This window comes from Corapipo altera, unplaced genomic scaffold (assembly GCF_003945725.1).
Source record: "Corapipo altera isolate COAL_440 unplaced genomic scaffold, ASM394572v1 52, whole genome shotgun sequence".
In the NCBI taxonomy this organism is placed as follows: domain Eukaryota; kingdom Metazoa; phylum Chordata; class Aves; order Passeriformes; family Pipridae; genus Corapipo; species Corapipo altera.
In genome coordinates this window covers 3,638,003-3,661,387 of record NW_020884930.1, presented here as the reverse complement: position 1 = coordinate 3,661,387, position 23,385 = coordinate 3,638,003, and the positions used below count along the sequence as shown (strand labels likewise).

Sequence of the window (23,385 nt, the reverse complement as noted above, 5' to 3'; positions counted from 1 at the left end):
GAATGCCATCTAGATAGACTTTCCTATATGTGACTTCCCCATATAATTCCTTGGATTTTTAAAAGAATCTTTTTTAAAGGATTTTGTGCCTCGCAAAGCACCATCCACATCTTTCGTGGTTAGCAAATACAAATTAACATTTATTGTTTTAATTTTATTTTTCCAGTCCATTTCACCACATAATTGTCGATTGCGTAATTATATCTGCTAGATTTGCACACACTTATTTGTATTCTATTTAGGAGAAATTTGTCTAACTGAAATTTAGAAGGAGTCATTTTCTGTGACAGTGTTACTGTTTCTTATAACTGCTTTTCTTTGCCTGGAACTGTACTAAATGCACTGCTTTTGACATTTTAGACTATAAACACTGCAATGTATAGAAATGGTCTGTAAAAAACAGGGATATGCAATAATCTCACTGAGAAAGAATTGGGATTTCAATCAGTTTTGAAAGTGAAATCCTGAGTGAAACATAGGGACCTTGAGAGTTACTAACGCAGTAAAGAAAGCAGAAAGATGCTCCTTAAAGTAACTGTGGTTATGTCTGTAAAAGAGTATAATTAGATATCCAGCGAGGTCAGATGGCACTGTCATTTAATAGCTTTGAAAATCATCAGTTTTCTTCTTGGAAACTAGTTTGCAACAGTTTACTGTGTCTTTGGGCTTGATGTTTTTAGTTTTCATTTCTCCACTGGCAGAGGAAGGACAACTCAGTTTCTAGAATTCAAGTGGTCCACATTAGTTGAGTTCAGACTTCCATGGCACTGTAGGATCTCCTCACTCTAGGATCCCAAAAGAGAGCTTCTGTCGATCTCATACATATTAGATTTTGGAAGTAATTTAAATTACTTCATTAAAATCAATATTTGATTATTTTACACAGAGATCAGCATTTCACTGCATTTTATCTTCAGAAACAAAAGCAGTCCTTTGCATTTTTAAAGGAGATCTGTGCAGTAACAAATGTATATTTTACTTTTATGAATTTCTAATAGTCAATATGAGCACTTCATTGTCCCCTTGCAAATAGAGAAGTGAGATGGTGGCCTCTCTGGGAATACTATTTGTGTTTCTCATGTTAAATTTTTAACGTATTTTGAAGAATGCTTATCTATTGTTGTTAATTTACTTACATCTCTCTTTACATTATTCTCTAGTTGGAAAAGCGAATATGTATTTGGGTTTTCTATATTTATTAAGTGAGGCTGCTGCACAAGAGATGAATCTGTGCATGAAACTTTGATGGAGAGCTTGGTATGAAAGCAGAGTCTACAGAGCATGCCTAGCAAATTCTCTGCTGGGAAAGCTGGTGTAACAGTCTTTCTTTGCCCTCTGCAGACTCCTCTGCATAGATGGAACCACATCTTGGGTTGGATTTGCATGGTTGCTTCTCAACTGACCCACCAGTCTTCTGCCTGTGGCATGTCAATTGATAGAGTAGTAATTTCCAATTCCTTTCATTTTTAGGAAGGAAAGTAATGGTATTTAATCTCCAGAGACCAGCAGAAACAGAATCCTTTCATTTACGCTGCCTTAAAGGTTTTGATTCAAACTGCTCTCAAGAGTCTGTAAAAGCTCCAAAGATAAAAATACTACCTAAATTTCAGGTATCGACCTGCATCTCTCTGTAGAGTTGCAAGAGAAATGATACACTCTTTCCTTAGTTAACTTCTGTGTTTTCTCAGAAAGAGCTTTGTGGATGCTGCTAAATAACTTGCTTTTTCTTGAAGGAATATAGAAAATCATCATGACTTGATTTCATCCTGACAGCAGCAGATATGATTGCATGGTTTTGTCTGGGACATTGGTTCAAGACAGTCTTGAAATAATGAGTGTCTATTGCTTAATCACCAGGAATGTTAAATAGTTTTGTCACAAGTGTTTTTCTTTTTGGAGCCTGTAAGTGTTTTCGCTGTCTTGCCACACTAGATATAGAATAGATGCCTTGATGAATTACCCAATGGGGATTCTGCTGCAGAAATTGATGCTTACTGAATCAAAATCAAAGCCTTTTTTTTTTTTTTCTCCTTTAGTCATTACAGTAAAACTGCTGGGTTTTAAATATGTCTGCTTACCAGTCTGGATATGTGCACATTGTTGCATGCAATTGCTGGCTTTTGGATGGCTTTTTACCACAAAATAATATGATGATGCAGATGTTCTGATGCTGTTTTTTAAAACAGCTGAAAGCTGATCAGGAACTAGTATATATCATATTGTGATCCAGACTGGTTCCTTTGGGAGTCAGCTCTACTGTTTCAGTGTGTTGTAATTAAATTGAGTGCTGTTAAGGTGTCAGAAATTACTTTATAAGGCAGGATAATGGACTTAAATAGACTTATTTGCACAATGCAAATCATAATCTAGCAAATTACACTTAAAGGCTGTGTATTAAGAAACAAAAAAAACCCCAATATTCAATAGGAAGAGAAAAAAGAAAAAAATTGGTCTCATTTCTGAGTCAGTCCCTAAGATATCCTTGCATTAAAGTCTATCTGATCTTAACAGATGCTAGAATAATACCTATTACTTGTGAAAAATAGTCATAACATGCTCTGTTTGAAAGGAAAAGGTAACTGGTTTTTATTTTAGTTCAGTTTGGATGTGTGGTGGGAAATCCCTGTCAACTAGACCTTTAATAGTTGGAAAAACCCTTCATATGCATTCAAGAGATAACTTCTGTATCTAGCTCTTATCAGGTTTTGAGCAGTGTTAATTCTCAGAAAAGTTTGTGTGAGTTGTGAATATTCAGCATCTTGTAGAATTAGACTGTATTTATGAGAAGGTTAATGTTATTAGGAAAATAATAGATTTACATGCATAGCTGTTTGTAAATCAGCAGGTAGTTTCTAAAATACCAGAAATTAGCAAAATGTTTAGTGATGTGGCTTCTCTCTGAAAAACAAACCTGTTTAAAAATACTTGAACATTGAAACTTCAAATGTTTAAAGCTGATTTCTTTGTCTTCAGCCATCTCAGGTCTTTCTTAATTGTGTTTGAATTCACAGACTCTTACTTTTCAGTCTTGAGGATCTTATTTTGCATTTTGAAGGGCCCAGTAAAAGGAAAAGAAAAAGAAAATAATTTTCTTGCAAACCATATGTTTCAATAGGAGGTATATTTCTATGAATAGATAGGAAAAATTCAGATGATACCAGGAAACATGTGCTTTAATTTTCTATGTGTATACACAGATTTTCTTACAGAATACTAGATTACATTTTTCTTCAGTCATATAAAACCTGCTTGAGACTGAATTAATAAATGATGCAAAGCAATATTAAAAATTCTGCATGTCTTTAGAATCATACATACTGTTCCAAGAAAATTGTTAGCCATAAAAGCCAAGGAATGTCATTAGAATAATATATATTTAAAAAAATCAAAATCATGTGATCTAATTTTCCTGTGTTCCATTTTCACACTCTGATTTAAAATTAAACCCTTTCCCTACTCTATAAATGGCTGTTGAACTGTGTACATCTCCTCTGAAAAGGTTTCCAGTGTGGTGAAAAAAGAAATTATATTCAAAGATCTTTAATCCAGTTTCCTCTGGTTTATTTGCATCTTTGCTGCTGCCTCCCAGTTCTTCATTCACCAATAGTACTGAGGGGCAAATTTGTGCTGCACTGCTTATATATAATTTAAAACTATTGTTTCTAGCTTTAAACCCAAAGTCTTTCTTCATCTATCATTTATCTCATGATGTTATCTTTTGTACTCGATACCCTTCAGTAAGCACAGCCTGACACGTCTTGTGGCCTTTACCTTCTGCGATAAAAAAGATTGAAAAGAAGCTTGGCACCACCTGGTGAAGATGAGGCAACCCTGGAGAACTGTGCTTTGGGAGCAGGTGACTGATGCTAAGAAATGTGCCAGTCTGGGGACACAGCTGAGGGGTTGTAGTAGGGAAGGGGGAGGGGAGGGGAAGAAAAAAAAGAGCAGGAACATTAATACATCTTCCTGAGGTTTGATGGGACATATACTGCCTACTGTTCCATCTGGTGCTTATGATAGCATGGCATATTAGCATGCTGCAAGTTCATAATGTATTCAGGGCGAGAAAACACCACTTGCATACCAATTGAGGCGTCCTCTTTCTCGGAGCTGCCTTTGAATTTCAATGATGTTTATGCCTTCTAAGCCATGACTGAACTGAGCATTTCCGCTTGTGGAGAAATAACAGCAGTGAGGGACTCTGGCTCGTGTGGCTTTTCTTTCCTCTCTTTATTTTCCCCCTCCTTTTCTTAGTTCTTTTCTTCCTGCTCTCTCCTTCCAATTTGTTTTGTTTGGGGAAGCTTGAAGATGGCTTGAGGTTTTTGGACTAGCTAATTACAGAGCTTCTGTTAATATTACATTAACTTCTTTTTAGGGTTGTAGTCTATTGTCTTTTTGCTTATCTCAAAATGCTTAAATGTACTTTTATGATATTTTGATGAAATTACTCTAAAAGCAGTGTCATGAAGCATTTAGAAAATAGCACATTGAAATTCTGCTTTATATTCAGATTTCCTGTATTGCTAAATCAAAGAACAAACAATACCCTGAATTCCACATTTCATGGTAAATTATTTGTACCCCGCAGCTTGAAAGACTTGATTTTAACTTCAAGAGTGCTACATAATAGGATAAGTATCTGAAGTTGAGTAGGTATGTAAGTCTTTGTAGGATTGAAGTCTTTTTGTCAATTCCTTGCAGGAAATATACTGATAAGTTCGTTTTATTTCTCCCTACCCTGTCCTCTTTGAAACTCTGCTGAGATTGACACTTGACTGGAGACAATCTCGAAAGTGTGCCATAGACACTCTCGACTGCACATTTTGTTTCTGAACTTGTCTAAGATTGTGATCTCTTTATGGCTCAGTGCTGTGAATCGCTCTGCAGCCCTCTTTCCAGCGGGTTTTCAAAGTGTGAAGTTTACGCACAGGGTAGGATATTTGATGTGGGATTTTCAAGTGTCTGGAGTAATACATGAGTACGTGTCTCATTGGCTTTGTTGATGACTGATCTTCTAAACTGCTTCACGTGTTTTGAAAGACCTACCCCAAAAATGGAGACTAGACTTGCTGCTTGTCGTGGTTTAACCCCATTTGGCAATTAAATCTCACACAGCTGCTTGCTCACTCCCTACCAGCAGGTTGGGGGGAAGAGAATTGGAAGGGTAAAAGTGAGAAAATTCGTGAGTTGAGGCAAGAAGAGTTTAATAACTGAAATAAAATAGTCGTAGTAATTGCGATAATAACAATAACAACAACAACAATAATAACAATAATAGTGGTTAATTGTAATGAAAAGTAAAATAGCAAAGAGAAAGAAATAAAACCCAAGAAAGTCAAGTGATACAACTGCTCACCACCGACTGATGCCCAGCCAGTCCCCATGCTGAAGCCTCCCAGCCAAGCTTCCTCTCTGTTTTATTGCTGAGCATGACATCACATGGTGTGGGATGTCTCTTGGGTCAGTTGGGGTCAGCTGTCCCAGCTGTGTCCCCTCCCAACTCCTTGTGCACCCTCAGCCTGTTTGCTGGTGGGTAGGGTGAGAAACGGAAAAGGCATTGACTCTGTGTAAGACCTGCTCAACTACAGCTAAAACATCCCTGTGTTACTAACACTGTCTCCAGCACAAATCCAAAACACAGCCCTGCACTATCTGCTATGAAGAAAATTAGCATACCCCAGCCAAAACTGGCACACTGCTTGAAGAAGGAAGAATATTAAAACATCATCTCTAATACAGACCCACTTAATGCATTTGGTATCTAGTCCTCTACCTGCCCAGCTGGACTCTTTCAGCTGCCCAGAACCAACTGTGGTTTGAGGCTTTAGCTTAATCTTTAAAGCATATGACTGTCATGCTAATATAACTTTAATAAAAATGTATTCGGTAGCACTTTGAACTCCTTCACTCTAATTTAGTATTAATCCACTTGATTACTAGAAAAGAAAAGATCTTGCTCTAGTTATGATCCATTCTTTCAAATACATCCAGCCGTGACTTTTATAAATATGTATTTGCAGACAGTCATTTAGCTACTCTTGCACAGATAAGAAACGAAAAAATGCATTACTCATCTTGACAAAGAATAAATTGACTTCTTTTTGTTCACTATCTGAATATCTGTTGTCTGATGGCTTAAGAACATTCCTTGTTTATTGATAGTGCATTTAAACCTAGGTATTAATGCTTTGGCTTAAATGGTAATTATTTTTTTTCCTTAATACATTCAGGAAGGCTAATGTTTCTGAATAGGAATGTGGAGGAGGTAGCGTGGGTAATTCAGGCAAGTTTAGTCAGCACTTACAAGATTCTTGAAATGTTTCTTGATGTCCTACAGAACTGTTAACATCTGCACGGCTTGTGAGAAGAGCCACATTTATTGCAGCTGTATGCTAGCTATAATGCAAAAGAAAAGGGGGGGATCAGAGTTAAGAATGAAGCAGCTGGCTTTTGGTACAGAGATTTGTAATTTTACTCTCATTACAGACTAACAGTAAACTCTACTTGGACTCTTTTGAATCAGCTTCTTTGAGATGGCAGGTTGAAGGCTTGGGAGTTTAGCTGTCAGTAGATGCAGTCCAACAAAATACACACGGTTTCAAAGAAAAGAAAACAAAGCTTTTAGACAAATAATCACAAGTGAAATTCAGCCTTTCAAGGAGCTGCTTGTTCCAGTATGACATAACATGATGTAGAGCATGTATTTAAAGTTTACATTTGAGATGGTTTAAAAAAAAGAGAAAGGGAAATTGTTTTAAATAATAAGAAAAAGAAACAGAAGAAGTGGGGGAGCAATAGACAGAAGGCTGATGATTCCCTGCAGAACCAATGGGGCCATGCAGTTTCTTGTCCCTGTTCTTCAAAGGGTTTGGGATTGCTGGAGGAAAGGAAAGGTATGTTGAGAGACTCCTGAGATCCTGGGCTTGACTGAACAGTGTTTATCTCTTCTCTCTTTTTGTGCTAGAAGAGAAAGTGAGAGAAGAGCTATCAGTATAGAAATCTCATTTTCAATTTTGCCCCTTCCTGTAAAAAACATGACATACAGATTTCCAAAATCAGGATTTTTTTGTCCAAGTTTGGTACCCTCCTTGCCCATTTCTTTCTCGGTCATTAAGACAGATTTAAACCCAAGCTACGTCAATATTTGTTAGTTGTCACAATCTTTGTCTAGTTTCAGCTAAGATCGAAGATTTTTATATTTTCATTTTCTTATTTATCTATTTGATATTAATGAAAACTGATATTTCTTTTGTTTCTTCTGGTTAATGTAGCTTGGTATGCTTCCTCTAACCTTTTTACCCTGCACATTTTAAGTGAAGCTATTCTGGTTTTGCTCAGTTAATTTCTTTACAACATGACCAAGCCATTCACAGTGGGAGTGCCAGGGTCTGTTTCTACCTCTCCTGCTGTTTCTTAACAACCTCAGCAACTGGGGAAGCTGCACATCTCTGCTCCTGTTCTTTATTGCTCTCCTTAAATGGTGCTTCTGAATAATTTTCTGATATTTTCTATTGCTTGTTCACTTATAGCAATAGCACAAACAGCTACCCATTAAGAAACAGGGCCAAGAAGAACCATTGAGATGAAGAGCATCCTGTTGTTGCAATAACTCTTTTAAGGAGTTTGTTGGGATATCTTTATCTACCCACACGTTTTTGCTGTCCATACTTGATCTATAGCAGATGTCCACTCTGATGGCCTTCTATGATTTTAATCTATTCTGTCTAACCTTAGACTTTTCACTGTTACACTCATCATTATTTAATTATAGCATGGGGCATTGTAAGAACTCTAACATATAATTGCTACCTCCTTTCCATTCTCCTGGCACCAGAGCACAGGCAAAACTGATTTTTTTAACACTTCATGTGTGGAAATAACTGCATTTGATTCATCAGTGTTTGCCACCTCATACCTTCTTCTAGTTTCTGAAAGTTTATTTCCACTTAGTGTTTTGAAAACACATTTTATCTTAATTTTGTGCAGATTGTTGGTACTGAACAGAATTATGTGCAAGCTGCAGTAGCTGTGTAAGTCAGGGCTCATAATCACCTTTGGAAATGACCTGCTAAGTTTCTAATAAGTCATTTGTATGCACAGTTACTGAGGCTACTTGCTCTGTTGCAATAATTATGGAAAAGATAATGGATGGGAACTCATTTCAGGGCAGTTATTCTTGTTAACTGTTTAGTATTTAATCCAAGTATGCTGTTTTCTCATTTTTTAGTTTTACTTTCATAATTTTGGAGTTTGCTGGGGATAGCTGTTGCAGTTAAGCAGTTCTTAATTTCTTCATATCCAAGCAGTTTAAAGCCTACCAGACAACTACTGATGTATTTCACATCTTCTGTTCCAAGGGAAGACCATAAAGAAACACGTTCTCACAAGAGATCCCAGTGCAGTCACTATCTCTTTATGTGTTTTGAATTGTCTCTGCCCTTGGGGTTTAGCTTTCTTAACACATATGTGGGTGCTGGAATAAAGTTTATAAAGATCTGTGTGAGCCACCCTAGTATTTTTTTCCCTTTATTTCTTCCCTGCTTGCCATTTGATATCTCTGACTGATTATAGATGTGAAGCAAATACCAGGTTTTGTTTGGTTTTCAGTGTTTTGGTGCAAAAAAGAAATGGTGTTAAATTTTGGCAGGGTATTTTCAAATTCGTGCGTCATCACGTGGCTATAGTTGTGAGAGCACAATTCAGGTTCCTATGGCTGGATATAATGTGCAGTTGTAGGCATGACACTGCCTGTTGTGCTGCCTGCTGCAGTTCCACTTTCTCCAAAACAGGATTAGGTGTGGGGGGAGGTGTAAGTTGGGGAGGCGTGGGGAACATCTAACTAGTTTGACTAGGGTAGAGAGGTGATGATAGGAGGCACTGGGAAAGATCTTCTGTTGCAGCTAGTGCTGCCTGTTTGCTCTTTTGAGAAAGAAATGGTTATACCTGAATTTTAGAGAGAAATACTTAATGCTATGTTTGGTGTTGTGCGAACAGAATAGTTCCTACTGATTGTGTACGTACACACGCGGTATCATAAGCTTTCCTTCCTGTATTGAATGGCTGAAGGTATTGGAAAGAACTTTTCTTAAATCATCTCCTCTTGGCTTTCTGAGTACCTTGCCATTTATTTTGAATTTTCCGTTTGGGAAGGGAGTTTTTCCCTGTGCCGCCGCACAGTGTCGGCTCCCTCTAGTGGTGTCATGCTCACCTGTAGACGTTCCCGGGAGGCGCCGCGCTCTGCCCGGGGACCCGGTGCTCCAGCGGGGGCATCCCGGGGCCGCCGCGTCCCCGCGGGCAGAGCCCGCCTTGCCGCCCCCCTCGGATACCCTCTGCCCCGCCGCAGGGTTTCCATCCTTCCCGGGAATCTGCTTCTCTTTCTCATAAAAATGGCCTCTCTTCTGGTTAATGCATCTCTCAGGAACGCAAAATGTATGTACCAAAGTAGACCCAGAGCCAAATGTTGGGGGTGTTTTCACAGCACAGAGAGAGTTAAATCTGCATTTCATAAGATTTTTTTTTTTCGCGTACAAGAAAACTTGCCATACAAAACCAAGTAAGTAAAACTTGATCACATATGTGTGTGTGTGTGCACATACGCACACGTGCATATACAGAAGTAAGCCACGGAAGCTGCACTGATCCACAAAGGTCAATATTAAATTGCTGTGTTGGAGTAATGGCTTAGCTGGCTTGATGAATAAAGGTTCTATAAATATAAAAACCTTTTTAATGTATTTATTCGGGAAGCACCCCAAAACATTTAATTTGAATCTACTGGGCTTGAAATGAAGCATGTTTTGTACAAGTGTCAAGCATGTCAGGCATGGTAATGCTATGACACCTGAAATTGTTTTAAAATTTTGCTTATATTTTCTGTGGGTTCTGTAATAATTGCTGATTTTTCTTTCAATCAGGCTTCAGCTGGGTGATTTTTTTTGGTGATCTGATATTTAAAATTCAAAAGATAAGGAAGATACTTTGAAGGAAGGAAGTTTTAAGCTTTACTGTGCAAGACTAAGACTGCTGTGATACTTTAAGGGCTAGAAGTGCTTTGTGTAATTGTATGCCCTGTGAGTGGTCTCATTAGTTTACCTACAGCTGTTTTCAGTGTCTGTAGTTAAGCACGTATTCCTGAGTGTTTCTGGGGCTGGAGTCTCCCTGCAAGGCTAACCCAGCATGTCTCTTCCTGGGTGAGATCACCTGATTTCTATGACAATGTGAATTTGTGTGAATTTGCCAGCTTTGGAAGGGGGTTTAATCTGGTTTCACTTTTGTTAGTCTTACACGACATACACGTGTTCCTTCCTTTCCCTCTTCCTTTACACGTTTATATTATTTCATATTCACATTTAAGTATGCATGTGATATATTAGGCCAGATGATTCGAAATACCCTTTTGGTTTTGCTAGTGGTAGCATTTGTTTTGCTTTTGAGCTTATTTGTCAATAAGTAGTATTGCCTCACCTAAGAAGGTATTTGGGTCTTAATTTCATGTGAAGTTTCTGAGAATCTCTTTCCACCTTCTCATATCCTTACTGCTGCATTCAGGTGTGAGCCAGTGCCCAGAATAAAAGACAGTTGGTGTGACATGCGGCATCGAGGAGTTGACTTGTAACTAATAATGAGTATTTTCTCACACTCTGTCTAGACAGTCAGTCATGTAAATACAAGATGTCTTTAATGGCATCATCTGATGATGTGAAATGATAGTCTTCCAAAGTATATATTTCCAGAAATGCCGAAGTACTGATTAAGGTAATAAATTGCATTACTGGAAGATTGTCAGTGTGTAATACTGAGATGGGGGAAAGCGTTTAGTTCCAATTTTGTGTTGCTGGTAATGGCAGTAAGTAACAGTGCCACCATCTGAGCAAGTGTTTCTGGGGGAAGTATGCTTCATTGTATATTTTCATTGGTGGATAGTATCTGGCTGAATAGAGACCAGGGAGTTACAATGCCTGGTGACTGAGGACCTGAATTCTACAACAGCCACTCTGCAAAAGCAGTGTGAATGCCTGTGGTTCTCACAAGACAAAGGACCTAGATCTATACAAAGAATACTTATACTATGTGATTTAGCTGCCTTAGAGATGAAAAAATTAGAAGGTCTAATTCTTTACTGATTATATGGAAAGTCTAGTGTGCTAATTTGGCTGTCTATGTTAGACGATAGAAATTAGCAGATTTCCTCACAGTGTACTGGTACTTGTGCAGAAGGAATTTAGCTGTCCCTGCTTTTGGTCTTAAGGTAAGGTCTTGCTCTCCAGACCTGCACATCTGGTGCACTGTTTGAAATATCACTGGGAGGAATTGGGTTCTTGGCTGGGTAAAACGGCACATCCTGGTAGAGCAGGGATTTGGGACCTTGATCCACAAGATGAGGAGCAGCCTGCCCCAGGCTGGCCAACACCACTTCACACCTTACAGGATCTTGACTTGTCCATGACAAATTCCACACTTGAAAACCAAGCAAAGCCAGATGTATATCCATTACCTTCTTGGTAGTCCCTGTGACATCTTTTCAGTTGTATAACCATGGAAAATACCACCACGTACACCCATGTTTGATTCTTTTTGAGCCTGAAGAACTTCTGGCATGTTATATAAATATAAACAATACCTCTTAAAAATACTACCATAATAACTTTTTTTGCTGGCAGAGTAATTTAGTACCTAAAGTTTCCCTGAATCTAAATAAGTTACCTTAGATTATTTTATCTAGTCTATATTGGAGACTTCAGTTCTAGTTAAATCTAATTAAATACTGGTATCAGTATTCTCTTAGGACTTTTCTAAAATGAGTGCATCTATGCTTTACACTTTATATAGTAGGTGCAGTAAAAGAGTTTATGATTATTTTGCTTCAGACTTTTAGCTGTGTGTAACAAACTGTGGTTTCAAACTGAGAGTAGGTTTAGATTAGATATTTGGAAAAATTTCCTTACTGTGAGGGTGATAAGGCACTGGAACAGGTTGCCCGAATAAGTTGCGCATGTCCCATCCCTGGAAGTGTTCAAGGCCAGGTTGGATGGGGCTCTGAGCAACCTGGTCTGGGGAAAAGGTGTCCCTCTCCAACCCAGGCCATTCTATGGTTCTATGATTTACTGTTAATTTAGGCCTGTACAAACTTTGGATTAAAAACATAAATATGCCCCTGCAGACCAAGTTAGGAAACTCCAGTTGGTGTTGGGAGAGAAAATCTTCTCCCTTCAGGTGGGAAGGATGTGTGCTGGGTGTGGTTGAGTATATAAGAGCATACAAACATTACCAGTTTGATGCTGATGGCATTTGCATTTCTTTGATATCAGTCTGCCTTCATCTGTAGTTTGCCAAGTAACATGTAATCCTGACAAGGGTAGGTGTTCCAGAGAAGATGGTACAGAAAGGAAATTAGTTACTGGTCGGGGAGCCTTTGGGAAACTGCATCTGAAAGCATGCCAGTGGTTTTCTCTAAGTGAAGAGAGTGATTGCTAATGTAGAGAGGTGGTCACCTGTAGCTTGTAGGGCAGGCTGGGGCGTGGGTTTGGCCAGCAGTTGCTCTGTTTGTTCTTCAGTTCTTCATGCTGGAGGCGGTGAGCAGCACTTCATTGCTTCACTTGGGCCTCAGTGTTCAGTGAGCTGGTTTTGGAATAGCAGTAATCGTTCCTGTGATGTGAAACACAAGACAACCACGCAAAACACACAGCTCTTAGTTTGGTAGCTTGTCAACAAAAAGAAAAGATCTAGGAAACTGTAAACAGGAAAATAGTATTTTATCACTGATTATGGGACTGTTCCCTTATAAACTACATAAGTTATCCACACATAGAGGCATATTCTAGATGCTTGGTAGGATATTTAGAATAAATCCACATTGTCTTCACCTTCGTTACAGACCACTTGGTGTGTATTCAACCATAATGAGGGAACTTGTAGACTTTATTTGGCACATACTTTGCTTGTCTTCTTCCCTAAGTTCCTGCATTCAAGCAGTTTTACATGGTAAAATCTGCAAAGCCAGGAAGGGTGAATGAGAAAAGAGGCATTTTAAAAAAGGTGCAATTCTGACAGGAGTCAGTTTTTATTGAATAACTGAAAGTGAATTTATGATAGTTTTGAAACTGTCAAAACATGTCAGATTGTTAAATGAGAGGGAAAAGTTTATTTTTCTGTTCCCCTTTCTCCCCCCTTTTAAACTGAAATTTTGTCATAAGACAAGTTTATTTCTTTCAGGAGAAAATAATATGTCCAAGCAAAGCAAACCATAACATTTTTGTCTTAACTCTGAGACTGAGCTCATGTGTTACTTATATTATAGTATGTGTAATTATCTGTCCTTCAGCTAGCCATGAGTGTGGGAACAAGTTTTTTTTGCTAGTCAGAACCTCTCACCTAGACAACTGAAATGAAAGAGAATGCTTCTGCATTTTGTTCATTGTCATGATGGTAGAACCAGTCAAGGTACCATTATGGACCAAGCATTCACCTACTTTACATCATCCATAAGCTCTACCAAAACTGGGAGACATTAGCACAAAAATCCCTTTCAGCTTTTGAAAGACAGAGGAGATTACATTATTTTCAAGGCTTTTTTTAGCACATCTGAAGAAAACTCTGATGACTTGGCCCGAGATAACTTTGGTGACCTCCCAGGATACAGAATTCCTTCTAGCAATTGCATGTTAAATGAGTAGAAATGGGTAAATGGAGTGTACTTTCATTTATTCTGAAGAATAGCTGGTGATATGAATTGTTTAACTACCTCAGCAGAGCAGAACCAAGATAAGACTGCAGCAAAATTGTGATATTGCTCTTCCAAAAGGGTCATCTTCAGCATGTGAGCTTAATACCCGGTGTGCCAAAAGAACAGTGAAATGTTGTGTTATCCTAAAACTTTACTGTGCATGTCCATCAGTCACTCCACACAGATTCTCATTCCTGGTGGATAAGCCTTGCAGGGGTAATGTTCTGTGACAAAAGATGGAGTCTGAGCATCTGAACTGCATTCTGATACTTCACTTCTGCAAATTGCCTAGAGAGTAAAAGTTCTCTACGGGGAAACTGGAAACCTGGTGATGTTTCCTTTCTAGGCTGGTAACATGACTGCATATGGTGCTGACAGAAAGTTATGTCTATATTATGCCTGCTTCAGATCAGTTGCTTCTAGCACAAAAACATCCATTGTGTTTAGGTTCTTATTTACTCATTAAGAAAAAGTCCAAAGGGCCAAGAGGTGAATGGAATGAAGACTGTACCGGTCTCAAACAAATCCCAGACATGCTTGGCTAGGAGCGGGTCTGCAGTGGTGCTGTCCAAATGTCGTGTTTTATGGCTGCATTGTATGACTTACAGGCTTCTCCAGGAGTTCAGTGCATGGAGTGGGTAGACTTTACCATATATATCGGGCTTCTACCATGCATTCTTAGACAAGTCCTTTTCAACCAAGGCAACCCTGTAATATTGTTCTGCTCTGCGTAGCAGCAGGTCTGTGAGTCAGAAGCTGTGAGTCTCCACAAACACTGCCTTGTAATGGTTCTGCGCAGCTTGGCTGTATCTGAAAGAGAAAAAGTTTGTTACTGACTGCAGCATGATAGCATTATGGATGGAAGAGCTATGGTATTTGTCCTCTTAGACAGACTTGTGGTTATCTGTCTCCCGGTTCATTGCCACTGGGACTCATAACCTGTGGTTACCTGCTGGCAAATTCTATGCTATCCCCCTCAAAATAATCAAAATTAGTCCAATGCATCTAGGTAACCATCAGTATTAAATCCCACAGGTTTAGGTCTCAATTCATATAATTTGAGTGGTGGAGACAGGTTCTAATCCCTTGTGTCATGTGTAGGGTTTGCTCTTTCTGTGAGTTTAAAGAAAAAAAAGACAATGGACTCTTTTAATTTGGCAAGTTTTATTTTTATTTTTAACATGTTGGCACCAAAGTAGAAAGTACTGTACCATCAATATAGAGCATCTTTTAAGAATCTTTCATGCCTGAGTATACATCTGGAACTGTTTGCACTAACTAAAAGTAAAATAAATGCCACAGCATATTATACCACAATTTTTTTTCATTTAAAAAAGGAAATTGAAAACACACCACTCCTAGAAATGCTCGACATTGAATTGGCTATTGAAATGGTATCAGTAAAGTATTTATATATTCCATATTTTGTTCCATGCATCAGCTTTCCTTGATGCGTTAGACTTGGAAGTGTGCCATGTGAGCTGAAATGTTGCCATTTATGAAAGGCCGCCTTGTTTTAGAAACGGACTAAATCTTTTAGTATACAGGAAGTAAAGTAAATCAGTTTGAATACAGGCACATCTCTTTTTGCCCCTTCTCCTGCATGTTTTACTTTGTCTCTTCCTTGTTTGCTTCAGAAGCTGACTGTGCTTACGGTAAACATCAGTGTTCACCTAACAGCTAAATATAGTGATAAAAATAACCTCTGCCATAAAAACTGAATGAATGACAAGAACAGTACAGTTTCATGAAACAAGAAATCCACAGAAGAAATATCGTAATTTAGAGTTGGTTTTACAACATTCTTTAATTTTAAATGGAGCAAAATACTTCTGTGGTTAAATCACAGTTCTTCATTCTGTGCTGTAGAGGAGATTCAAGAATGTACATTTCAAAATGTTTTGCCTTTTTTTTTTTTTAAATAAAAAATATAATCCAAAGCAAATGCACTAGATCTCTGCATACTTGAAACATATTTTCTGAATTTATTAAGTCTTTTGCTGCACCAGAGGGTTGTGTGTATGGATTAGGACTAGACCATTATTTCACCATCTTTCTCCATCCTGAACTGATTGCAGTGAACACTGCAGAATGAGTTCCAGATGTCTGCTTTTCCTTCCAGTTTGAAGGACCTCAGTTTCAGCCCCATTTGATCCAAACTGGGCTAAGGAGTCCAAGTCTATCGCTGTTTAGAGGGATTCAGTGGAAAAAAATCTGTGCATCTGAAAGAAGTTACTCCCTCTATGTACACAATCTGAAATGTGTGATGCTGGGGGATACTGTCTGTACGAAACTTTCTGGTGTGTCCCTGCTAATTCAGGATTATTGCTTGAAACGTCAGGATCCGTCAGAAAAAAAAAGATAGAAATAGCTTTGCAAATGGGGAGTTTGGTTTGAATTAAGAGCATGAAAATGCTTTTGAATTCAAGAAATTGGCAATTTTAAGACATGGTGAAAGTTCTTCCAAATTTCAAGCAAAATTCAATGTATATGTCCCTGTATTATAAAACTGGTGCAAATGTACATGAAATCTTACCGAGGCAGGTTTTCACATGTAAAAATTACAGTTTTTCCTCTTAAGGGATTCTTTCTACCCCTTCCAAACCCTTATCACCTCTGAATATATGACTAGCAGAATATCCACTGAGAGTGTGTATAGAAAATGTCCGTACATAAAAAGCTTCATGGAATGACATGACTTAAACTTGGCTTGTGAATATGATTTAAATACCATTTTGTCTTTAGCTTTCATATCATCAGGCTATTCTTCAACCATTACAGTAAAAAAGCATTGGTTGTTTTGTTTATTTATTTTAATTAAAAAATAAACAGTGATTTGTAGAAGCTGGAGTTCTAGGCTAAGTATCAGATGCCACAAGCTTTAGGACTTCATATAGCAAGAAGTGTTAATGGTTTTATCTGTGGTTGCTTCGCTTTGTACTCCATCACCGTTTCATCCCCTGAATGATTTATGTCTTAAAGAGCTGCTGAGGTTCTCTGGGGGTGTGGGGGTGGTGGGGCAGTGGTGGGTGCAGAGCTGCTGTAGACAGGTGCTCCCAGTCCCACCATTCCCTCGGAGGTCAGGGAGCCATATGGAAAGGCAAGGAACAGGTAAACAGTAGCAGTAAGAGCAGAATGGCTCCCACGGGGGTTTTGCTATTAAAGGGAGTGGAAAAGAGTGGTGCAAAGGCTGTTCTCTTGGGTGGTGTGGTGGTGTCTTCCAAGCATGTGGAAGAGTTTTGCTCTTTGCATTGTACTTCTTCAAAAGCCCCTTTTCCCCACCCCCAATGAGAGCCTCTGCTCTGACCAGATAATCTTGTACTCTGGTAAGAAGTATTTTGAGGTGTGCTTGAAAGGAGCCTTATTTATATCTCCTTACAGAAGGCACGGCTATGGAACTTATGGACAATCAAAGATAAATCCATCTGCCTGCAATCATCCAGTAGGAGAGTGGCGCTTAGGTCTTTGCAAGGGGGAGAGAGAGGTTAAGAAAAGAAAAGTGGTATGTAAAGGGTGTTTGTCTGTAGAGGGGTGTTTACCCCTAAGAGGTCCAGAGAAGGGTAATTAGGAAAAATCAAGCCTAATGTTATTAGATTTGTAAGAGAAGTACAGAGGTCTGTGGATAAGTTCAGCAGTCTGCAAACTGGGTGGTAGACACTATTTGAGGTAGTAGAAACGATTTGGATCATGGTAGAGCGGCAACCTGAAATTGGAGGGCAAAACCAAAACACTTCTTCTCACTACCGTGTTCAATTTAAGTAACAAAACATTGCCAGCTTTTTGGGAAAGTCTCCCCCTTCCAATCTGAATGCGTTTCTGATCAAACCTGAACTTTGAAATGCAGTGAAGGAGGGAGCAGGAGCCATGTGGTTGGTTACAGCTCAGGATCGCTTTTAGTTATCACCAGCTGAATTGGAGGATACAGGCTGTGCCTGCTTGCTGAGAGCAGCAGTCTGTTAGAGGAGCTCGATTTCTCTCACTCCTTCTTCCACCCACCTCCATCTCCTCTGTGCCTGTGTCTGCGCTCCCACATGCTTCAAATCTGTGTACCTGGACTGCCTTCCTTAACAGTTCAATGTGAGTGTTAGCAGAATGAAAACCAGATGGACCAGCAGTTCCCACTGTTATCTCCCCACCAGCTCTGGCAAGCCTCCCTTTCTCTCTCCTTTCTTGGCATGGCAGAAATATTTGCCTTTATTTAGGAGGGCTGGGGCTCACTGCTGTGCCTCTTTCCCTCTGTTGCAACATGAGCTGAAAGCTATTTATTCCCTTGTTACTGAGGTTGGTTGAGGTGAGTGCAAGATGAATTCGGCTATTAAGGAAGCAATTAACATTTCAAGATGAGTTTTCCTAGTTCTTTATGTTAAATTAATGGCTTGTTGGAGATACAGATTTAACTGTTTTAGTATAGGGATATGGAAAGGAAATGTGTATAGAATATGTTTAGAAACTTGTTTTTGTTTTCCAGTGTGTAATAATTTGCTGTTGCTTGATTTGCAAATCAAACCTCACTTGTCTGTGTAGCACCCTTAATATTTAAGCTAATCCTTGTGGATACTCTTCCCTCCACATCTGAGGTGGAAGGATCTAACCTTAGATCAACACCACAGATCCTATAAAATTGTATCTGTATTCCCCTCATCCTATTCGGGGCATGTTTCACTGCTCATCTTCCCCAAACTTGTCTCTAAATTCTATGTGAAATGACTCCCTTTCCCTGAGAACTGAAACATTGCCTGTAAGCGTTTCTACAAAGGGCAAAGATGGCTTCTATAATTGCAGTACCTGACACACTGCACCTCTGGGACTTACTTCCTCAGTTTCCTCAGTTTCAGGCAACTAAAGATTGGTATCTGTTATGTGTTGTTAATTTTTTGGGGGGGGTGGGAGTGTGTTTTGAGGGTTTTCTCAACTTCCCCCCTCCCCCCTTTTTATTTTGGTGACTTTCTCATATTTAAGTTTTCTGGTGTTTTGAGGCTCTTTTAAACATACTCTTCATTTGTTAAATGTGTGCATTGTATTTAGTTTGTTATTGGGGAAAATTTTTTTGTCTCCTGGGGGCAAATTTCCGATAAGATTTTGTCATCGAAGTGTATATCTTGTTAGTAAGAAGGATAACACATTGCAAAGTGGAGTGACAGAATTTATAGAACGTGATGGGCTTTGCTATTGTCTTGAATTAAAACCACAGACTTACATGCCTGTCCATTAGCAGCAACACTTACTTGCTTTACAAAAAAGTTTCATGGAGCTCGGGAAAACTTGTGTAGAGCAGTGTATAAGTAAATAACTGTGACTGCCTGAGGAAGAGATGGAAGAATTTAACTTATGCCCATTAAAACCTAGACTTGATTGTGCTCATCTTTACTCAAGATGGCTCACTAAATTCCTGGCGTGAGTGAGGAAGCCTTAATTTTGCTTTCAGTTGGTAAATGTTGCCAAGTTTTACCCATTCTTAATAAATGAAACATAAGGGCTTGCATGGTTTTTAAAAAAATTTAACACAAAAGTGTCCAAAAACGTGTTGGAAGAAAGATTACACTTCTGTAGCTTTTATATCAAATGTCTTGCATGTTTAGATCTTTAGTTGCAAGAGAAGTGTTAAGTTTTCTACCTGGTTTTGCCTTTTGTTTGTTTTGTTTTCTCAGGTAGGTATGTTCCTGCTTATCCTGCAGGTTTTGAATTAAAGTTGTTCTTATTATGTGATGGTGCAAACTTACATGCTTTTTAAAAAACACTGGTATGTATATGAGGCGACTGACTTACCATTTTGGCATGTTGTGTTTATTTTTCTGGTGAATGTGGGAATATCCGGTGGCACTGTGGTAAAGTGATCCAGGAGGTGTGTGGTATTTACCACAAGTATCTCTTCATGATTACAAGGAGAAGGGATGGAGAAGGGCGGCAGGTGACACAAAGAAGAGACATGAAGAGAGCTGACTTCAACCAGTATATCACTCAATATCTCACCTGTACTATAGAGCTTCAGATTTTAGTTCTGGAAGAGCTACCATGAGGAGATTTATTATCTTTTTCTGTCTTCATCTATTTTTTTCCTCCTGGCTGACATCAGAGTCTTGAAGGGAGGTGGCATTATTGCAGCTTCAGGAGTGCTTGGGAGGTAGCATCTGTGCATGCTAGAAAAAACGCTGAAAGATAATGCAGGACTGCTACAAGTCAGGTCTTACCACCTGCATTACACCTTTTTAAGTAAGGTTTAGGTGATGTGATTTGGGAAGAGCACACTGGAGTAGATAATCAGGCGCAATCTTTCACAGCAGATGCTGAAATGGCTCGCTTCTTGCATTAGCTTTTAAGTTTTTGTCAGAGGGAGTGTGCTTGGGGAAGTAAACCAGTGTGTTCCTGTGGTGTGTGTTGCAGATCGCACTGAGAAGCATTCCACAATGCCAGACTCACCTGTGGATGTGAAGACACAATCCAGGCTGACGCCTCCAACCATGCCACCTCCTCCCACTACCCAAGGAGCTCCAAGAACCAGTTCATTCACGCCCACAACGTGTAATTAGTCTTATTTTCTTTCTTTTCTTACATCTTCTTTCTGTTCTGTGTGTAAGGTACCAAAATATGCAAAGGGTAATGTGCATGATGTGGTGGGAGCAGCATTTGGTTGTACTGCACTAAAGTAATTAAGCAAAACTAAGCTCGCAACAGATTTAATACATCTTTAAGGTATTAAGATGGTCAGCTTCGAGTTCTGTTGTTATTTCACTGACAACTTGGCCACAGCGTCAAACAACAGCAAGTGGTGGTTTCCTATGCACTTAATACTCAGATCAGTCCCCTTGTCAGAAGTACAGGAAATATTCTCTTACATGCCCTTTTGTTGTTTATAGGATCCTGTTCCCTTTTGTATCAAAACATCAGGAAGTTTGTTTGTTTGTTTGTTTTTAAAGTGGAGAGAATTCATAGTGAAAAAAATACTTATCTTCCACTTACATTTCAATGAAGAATTCTGATTTAAGTACTGTATAATATCTAGTTCATATTGATATAAAACCAAAATTAAAGCCCTGTCATAATTTTTATCTAGAGGTTTTCAGTCTGTGACCACTTTACTTCTCTAAATCACTTGAGGCTGCATCTCTGTCTCAGCGTATTGATATAAACACATAAAAAACTACTATTCGTGATGGAATTACTCTGCCTTTGTATCAGTGTAACTGAGATTTGAATCTGGCATACTGTCTGGAATATTCTTTTCACAGCCATGAAATGATCTGCATTTCTTTTACTAAGATTTAGCTGCAAATTTTTTGGTCTCTTTTATACTGCCTTGTAATAGTATAAACATGAGAATGTGTTTACATTTCACATTTTAAATAAAACATTTTTAGAACAGTAGAATACATATGCCTAAACAGAATGAAGGCAGCATCTTCTATTTGTCTTGCCTATGTCTGTTTAGTCCCTTTCTGTCTGTTAGATACCTTATTTAAAATTCACCTCTATGCAGAAGGCCAGCTGGAGGCCTTTGTACTACTTATCCCAGGGAACTCTGTCCTGACAATTTACATTGAATTTAAACAGTGAGGAGGGTTTGTGCCAGCTATTCACATAAACTCAGATTTAACCCAGTGACCCTGATCCTGCAAAGATTTGTCTGTTTTGCTTAACTCCAGCACCTGAGTCATCCTGGGTGGAGCTTCAGACTGGAGCTGCTCCAGTTTGAAATTAGATTGTTTCTAGGTTTTTGCAGGATTGGGCTCCTGCAGATTAAGCTTTCCAGTGTGATGCCCTTGCCACAGTTCAGGATAATCTTTGGCACTCATAAAAGGAATATGACACTGTTCTTTAATCATACTTACAGTCCTCAGTGTACTCACAAGATTTTTAGGTGTTTGTTTGTTTGATTGAGTTCAGCAGTTTGGAAGGTATTTGAACCATAGCTGGATATTTGGAGCTCTCTATTTGAAAACTAAAAGTCTAAAAAAAAAAATCTGATTTTAATTGCTTTTTACCCTGTCAGATTTTGGACTTTGGCCTTAGTGGTTCTAGCTTGTATAGTAAACAGTCACTTCTGTCACAATGTCTGTTAAATTTATTATTATTGCAGTGGGAATGCCTGCAGGCCAGAAAGATCAAACTTGTTTTCTGGTCTAGAATATCTCTGTTTTCTTTGGTTTAGGTGATTAAAAATTCTTGACATGTCTTATGTTGAAATTTTAAATGCTAAATTCTTTTGTATTAATAACATGGTTTTGTTTTAGAAATTATGTAGATCTTTGCCAATTGGCAAATTGAAATATTATAAAGAAAGAGCTGAAATCATGGAACTATTTCTATATTCCTTTTGTTGTTGGAGAAATCTTTACCTGCCTTTCTGTGCTTTCTTGATCATAGCCCCAGGACCCTCTGCCTATAGCAGCTCCTTACTGGTGACAGAGTTGTTGGGTAGTGTCAGGCTAGATCAGGGCATGTCACTATTCTTCCCAGTCCTCATTTTCTAAGTTCATGGCATGATGGCTTTTGGCTATACAAGTTTCATGATGTATTTGTTTACTCAGATTTCTCACTCTGTAGCACTCAGAGCATGGCATGGAGTCACACGTGGAGCTGAATTTGCAGAGGCCAACTTCTTTCTATTTCTACTTTTTTCCAGTTCTTGTTCTCCCTAGCCCATGCAGACAGAATAGGCAACCAAAACTAGGATAAAACACAAGGAGAAACTAACATAGCTTTTTCTGTAGTGCCTCCAGAAGGCAGTCACTAGGGCAACAAAAGCTCCTTCAAAGTTTTGGGGTAGTGATTTATACGTAGTAATAGGTGTCCACCCTCAGAAAGGACTTCCTAGCTAAAAGTAAGGTTGACTGATGAAGAAAATGACACAAAAATGGGATGTTTGGCTTCAGAAAGGCTGGTCATTGAAAAACATTGACAGTTCTTCAGGTTGCTAGGTTCCTTGGCTGTGCTTTTAAAGAGAAAGCAATTTATACTAATACTCCTATGCATTTTGAATTGTAGGCAAGTTCCTGATTTTTTATAGGTTTTTTTTGGATGGGTTCTGACTGATCCCCGAAAAGAAATCAGCAAATTTCTCTGGAGCAGTGGCCAGCTGAGCACAGCTGTACTCAGCTGCTGCTGCGTGCAATCACATGCTGTGTGCCCACACCTGCCTGTGTGCTGGTGCACTTGTATTCCTAGGGAGCCATCCTTTTTCTTGCCATTTGCTGTCATTTTAGCAAATTGGACTCAAACAACCTCAATGGTGTGTTTGAGTGTTGCTGTTCCAACTAACCTGGGTGGAAAAGGATGTCCTCAGTTTGATTCTGTGCTCTCTTCTGTAGTGTGGATAAGAATCAAACTGAAATCACTGCCAAAAAATGTGTTGTCTTCAGTATGTCTGCATGAGTCTTGTTGTTATAAATTGAGTGCTTCAGATAGTTATTCTCAGAGTAACCTTGCAACAGGAGGGAAATGCTTGCTTTTTTGTTTTCAGAGATATGGTGTTGGCACGTGAAAGCAGAGAGATTTGCTTGTGGTGTCTCAGAAGTCTTCTGAAGTCTAGCTTCATGCCATTGCTGCAAGGCTTCAGGCCACAGGGAGCATGGCAGCATTTGTACCTGCACAGACGACTTTGTGTGCTTCATATGTTAGCAGCTAGGAAATCTGTATTGGAAAAAATAACCTTCTTGTTGGGTGGT

At 38.9% G+C, this 23,385-nt stretch overlaps 1 protein-coding gene across 7 annotated transcripts in view; it reads left to right on the top strand.

Moving 5' to 3' along the window:
• RUNX1T1 (RUNX1 translocation partner 1) overlaps window positions 1-23,385 on the top strand; it is a 111,940-nt gene that overhangs the window by 42,203 nt on the left and 46,352 nt on the right. For 6 of the 7 annotated variants that reach the window (XM_027659128.1, XM_027659131.1, XM_027659129.1 and 3 more), the window contains one exon: window positions 20,105-20,242. In XM_027659128.1, the coding sequence (XP_027514929.1) occupies window positions 20,105-20,242 (138 nt within the window). Of the gene's footprint in view, window positions 1-9,339; window positions 9,345-10,469; window positions 10,473-20,104; window positions 20,243-23,385 lie in introns of those variants that run through there. The other variant, XM_027659134.1, reaches the window with a different exon arrangement.